We start from the raw sequence: 5,631 nt of genomic DNA, 5'->3' as shown, positions 1-5,631 counted from the left end.
AAGGAAGGATGTTTGCTTTCGCAACAGAACAAATACATAAAATTAAGGAAGTACAAGGCTTTTCACGTAGGGAGCAATTAAAAAAAGATTTATCATACAAGACATTCCTATTTGTCCAACTATGTTAATATATGGGGCTGCAGATGATCATAAACAAAGAGCCGGCTCTCTGAAAAGGGAAAACCGCCTGAAAGATTCCCTTGAAATATTTGAATATTTAATCATATTCTGAGGAATTTTAAGTGCAAGAGTAAAAGAGAAGTAAAACTAGTTTAAACAGATGTTAGAGAGAAATTATGAATTCATAAAGAAAATGGAAGAGACAAGAAGTAGGTACTGGTAGACCTTTTACATGGGTCCCATCCTCTACTAAACTGAAAAAAGAAAAAGACCATCATTAAGGTAAACAAACTTTATTATCCAAGAATTATATAGAAACAGCTTTTTGCTACAAACATCTTAATGTGAAATTTAAGCTATAGCAACAATACGTTTTCTAATATTCTAAATAATAAAAAACCTTCTCAAACAAATACCCACATGAAAAAAGACAAATGGATAAAAAAATAACTTTTCAGCTTAGAGTAAATTCAACAAGAATAAAGTCAATGCAGATGTTTTAACAAAAGAGGAAAACATCTCAGGTTTCATCATAACTTAGAAAAACATAGCAATAGCTGCATTGTTGCCATCATAAAATCAACTGTATTTCCCACCTGAAACAGAAACTCAAGAGAAAATAAACAAAATATATTGAATTTTAGAATTTAAAAAAAAATTCTCAATGGGCATTTAATTTGTAACACCAAACATACATCTTCTAAGCAAAAGTATTTAAGTAGAACAAATAACTATAAAATAGAAGACATACAAAAACATCAAACCTTGATAAGTCTAAATCTGAAAGCAATCAAATCCACTGTTCCTTTAAGATGAAATTAATACAATTAACTTCACTTGGGAAAAAAACATTTTAAAAATGCATCCATAAGTTCTTAAAACACTTATCTCACGTAAAGACCCTTTCAAATGGAAAGACACAAATAACAGACCAAAGTAAATGCAGTATTATGGCTAAACCTATTTGAAATGCTATTTTCTCTAAACTGCTACATTGTAAGAATGTCATCCAGCCGTAATTACTCTGCTTTCAAACGGCTAGTTTCTGAGAATCCTGTCATACTTGTATGGGTTTTCATATGAACATTTAACATGCACTGTTGACGGAAACTTTTTCCACATGTTTCACATGAGAAAGGCTTCACACCTGTATGAGCCATCTTGTGATAATCTAAAGCTGATTTATAATGGAAACCTTTTCCGCAAGTACCGCATGAGAAAGGCTTTTCACCTGTGTGTCCTCATGTGATAAGATAAATCTTTTCTGGTCTTGTAATTCTTTCCACAGGACTTACATGAGAAAGGCTTTTCATCTGTATGAGTTTTCATGTGGTCAGTTAACCTGCATTTTAGACGGAAACCTTTTCCACAGGTTCCACATAAGAAAGGCTTTTCATCTGTATGAATTTTCATGTGAAAATTTAAACTGTCCTTTGAATGGAAACCTTTTCCACAGGTCCCACATGAGAAACGCTTCTCACCTGTATGAGTTGTCATGTGATCAGTTAACCTGGATTTTCGACGGAAACCTTTTCCACAGGTTCCACATAAGAAAGGCTTCACACCTGTATGAAGCATCATGTGAGAATCTAAAGATGATTTATATAGGAAACGTTTTCCGCAAGTACCACATGAGAAACGCCCTTCATCTGTATGAGTTCTCATGTGAGAAGTTAAAGGACTTTTTGTGTAGAAACTTTTCCCACAGGTCCCACATGAGAAAGGCTTCTCACCTGTATGAGTCATCATGTGACAAGTTAAACAGTATTTTTGAGCAAAACTTTTTCCACAGGTCACACATGAGAAAGGCCTCTCACCTGTATGAGCTCTCATGTGAGAACGTAAACCTGATTTCCTAATGAAGCTTAGTCCACAAGTCTCGCATGAGAAAGGCTTTTCACCTGTATGAGTCCTCATGTGAACAGCTAAAGTTCCTTTCTGACTGCAACCTTTTCCACAGATCCCACATGAGAAAGGCTTCTCTGCTGTATGAGCACTCAAGTGAACCCTTAATTGGCTGTTTATACGGAATCCTTTTCCACAGGTCCCACATGAGAAAGGCTTTTCACCTGTATGTGTCCTCATATGATAAGATAAACCATTTCTGGTCTTGTAATTCTTTCCACAAGACTTGCATGAGTAAGGCCTCTCATCTGTATGAGTCCTCAGGTGTTCAGTTAAATGTTTTTGAGAGAAACTTTTTCCACAAGTCCCACATGAGTAAGGCTTCTCACCTGTATGGGTCCTTATGTGAATAGTTAATATACTACTTAGAGAGAAACTTTTTCCACAAGTCCCACATGAGTAAGGCTTCTCACCTGTATGAGTCCTTATGTGATGAGTTAAATATCCTTTTTGAGAGAAACCTTTTCCACAGGTCCCACATGAGAAAGGCTTCTCACCTGTATGAGTCCTTATGTGAACAGTTAATTGACTTCTTTGAGAGAAACCTTTTCCACAGGTCCCACATGAGAAAGGCTTCTCACCAGAATGAGTTCTCATGTGAATAAGTAACAGATATTTGCATGTGAAATGTTTTCCACAATTCATACATGAGTAAGGCTTCTCACATGTGTGAATCTTTGCATGCTGTTGTAATTGAGATTTGCCTTTGAAACTTCTTCCACAAGTCACACAAGAGAAAGGTCTCTCAGCTGTGTGAGTACTTGTGTGAACCGTTAAACTTCTTTTGAAGATGAACCTTTTTCCACAGCTCAAACATGAAAAAGGCCTCTCATCCGTGTGAATCCTCATGTGACCCAGTAAATCAGATTTGCGTATGAAACCTTTTCCACAATTCACACACGAGAAAGGCTTTTCACCTGTGTGAATCGTCATGTGATCAAGTAAAGAACGTTTACATTTAAAACTTTTTCCACAGGTCACACATGGGAAAGGCTTCCGACCTGAGTGAATCTTCATGTGAACAACTAAAATAGATTTGGTTATGAAACTTTTTCCACAGGTCCCACATGAGAAAGGCTTCTCACCAGAATGAGTTCTCATGTGAATAAGTAACATACATTTGCGTGTGAAACCTTTTCCACAATTCACACACGAGAAAGGCTTTTCACCTGTGTGAATCGTCATGTGATCAAGTAAAGAACGTTTACATTTAAAACTTTTTCCACAGGTCCCACATGAGAAAGGCTTCTCACCAGAATGAGTTCTCATGTGAATAAGTAACATACATTTGCGTGTGAAACCTTTTCCACAATTCACACACGAGAAAGGCTTCTCACATGTGTGAATCTTTGCATGCTGTTGTAATTGAGATTTGCCTTTGAAACTTCTTCAACAAGTCACACAAGAGAAAGGCCTCTCATCCGTGTGAATCCTCATGTGACCCAGTAAATCAGATTTGCGTATGAAACCTTTTCCACAATTCACACATGAGAAAGGTTTCTCACCTGAGTGAACTTTCATATGACAAATTAATCCACCCTTGTGGCCATAACTTTTTCCACAAGTTGAACATGTGAAGGGCTTTTTGCCCATGTGAGTTCTCATGTGTGTTGTCAATAAACTTGCTTGATTAAAGGATTCATCACAAATTTTACATGAATATAATGTTTGGTCTGGGTGAGCTTTCTTGTGTGTTTTTTGTTTTGAACTCTCAGTTTTACCTTTCTGACGTTTGGTTTTCTGACATATTTCATTTCGTTTCTGCTTGTCATTTCTTTTTCTTGGGTCTTCAGAATTTCTTCCTTCCTGATCCTGGCTCTCAGGAGAGTCATGAGAGATGAGTTGGTTCCTCTGTGGTTCTGTTTCATTGTGGATTGTTTGCACATTAGAGGGATTCACCAAAATGTCAGTCTCCTGTTTCAGCACAAGCTGCTCTTCATCTTTACTGGTGCAGAGGCGCTTCTTCTTCTCCTTGAACCTTTTTTGTTCTTTTTCCTCTTGATCTAAAGTGGAGTTCCCCTTTTGGTTGCTGAGCTCACTGACAACCCGGTCCTCTTTACGCACACAGCATTGTGGGAGATCTGTATAAAAAGACATAAGAAAAGCTCTTAATGATCAATCAAACAATGAACCATTTTCTTTAACCCATTAATGCATCTAAACAGCCTTTTTGGGTTATTCTACAATTACAAACTTTTAAGTATGAAAATTAACCAATGTGGTTCTTCTGACCAGAAAAGTAGATGTCATTCTGGCATCTAGCAAATAGAAATAATTTTAGTAATTCAAAGCTAAGGATGGATTTAACAGCAGACTGTGAGAAGAAAAAAAAAAAACTCAGGGTTTCCTCCAGTGTATGATAAGCCTGTCAGGCCATCAGACTTTTCTTACACACCCACCAAGCTAAGGTAATTTTATTTATATAGCACATTTTCAGCAACAAGGCTTTACATGAACAAAGCGCTTTATGTGAATTTAAAGGAAATACAAACAAAATAANTTTATTTATATAGCACATTTTCAGCAACAAGGCTTTACATGAACAAAGCGCTTTATGTGAATTTAAAGGAAATACAAACAAAATAACAAATGAAAGAAAGAAATAAAAAGAAAGAAAGAAAGAAAGAAAGAAAGAAAGAAAGAAAGAAAGAAAGAAAGAAAGAAAGAAGGAATCTAATATTGATCTAAAGTATGTAAAGTAGGAGCTCCTGTTCAGGGTTGCTAAGTTTCCTCTGGTCTAATTTCATTTCTGGGTTGAGAGAACAGGAGTCTGACAAATAGTCTAACGATGTTGATCCAGAAGTTTCCTCTGGGCTTCTGGACTCTGCATCTGAATAGTGAGTAGTCAACAGTTTCTGATAAGCTAAGCTAAAGAGTGTCTAATTAATTCCTTTTCTGGGTTAAAGTGAGTACTTCACAATTCTAAATCCTTTTCTAGGTTAAAAGTAATATAAACTAAGTTGATTCTGATTCCATTTCTGGACTGTATAATATTGATCTAAATAGTGTACATGCGTGGGTTTCCTCCGGGTTCTCCGGTTTCCTCCCACAGTCCAAAAACATGACTGTCAGGTTAATTGGCCTTTCCAAATTGCCCCTAGGTGTGAGTGTGTGTGTGTGGATGGTTGTGTGTCCTGTGTGTCTCTGTGTTGCCCTGCGACAGACTGGCGACCTGTCAAGGGTGTACCCTGCCTCTCGCCTGGAACGTTAGCTGGAGCTAGGCACCAGCAAACCTCCCGACCCCACTAAGGGACAAGGGTGAAAGAAAATGGATGGATGGATAGTGCACTCCACAATTTCTAATATTGCTAATAAACTAATAAAATAATTTTCTGGGTTAAATAGGGGCAAAACAAAGACATGAGTGAAGGTGGTGACATCAAGGGACCATGAAATCAGGAGGCTCAGTCTCCCGGCAAAGTCCGATAGAAGTGTTGTTTATCGAGGAATGATGACCTTGGGAGCGCTCAGCTCCACAGCTCCATGGATACAGGAGGGGGTGAGGAGGGAAAGATCGTTATGTTTACATATCTTCAAGAAGATTAGAAATATGCAGCCCTTCCAATGCGACACAGGGAAAGCCAATTCAGAAACAGAATGTCTTAG

At 37.5% G+C, this 5,631-nt stretch overlaps 1 protein-coding gene and 1 pseudogene across 1 annotated transcript in view; both read right to left on the bottom strand.

The window, feature by feature from the left end:
* Nucleotides 1-400: 400 nt before the first annotated feature.
* On the bottom strand, nucleotides 401-3,320 carry LOC103131769 (gastrula zinc finger protein XlCGF57.1-like; annotated as a pseudogene).
* Nucleotides 401-5,631, bottom strand: part of LOC103131773 (gastrula zinc finger protein XlCGF42.1-like) — an 8,356-nt gene continuing 3,125 nt past the window's right edge. The window contains exon 2 of the mRNA XM_016666891.1: nucleotides 401-4,106. Coding sequence (XP_016522377.1) covers nucleotides 3,415-4,106 — 692 coding nt within the window. The 3' untranslated portion in view covers nucleotides 401-3,414. The remainder of the gene's footprint in view (nucleotides 4,107-5,631) is intronic.

Source organism: Poecilia formosa, unplaced genomic scaffold, assembly GCF_000485575.1.
Source record: "Poecilia formosa unplaced genomic scaffold, Poecilia_formosa-5.1.2 Scaffold833, whole genome shotgun sequence".
In the NCBI taxonomy this organism is placed as follows: Eukaryota; Metazoa; Chordata; class Actinopteri; order Cyprinodontiformes; family Poeciliidae; genus Poecilia; species Poecilia formosa.
This window is presented reverse-complemented; position numbering and strand designations above follow the sequence as displayed.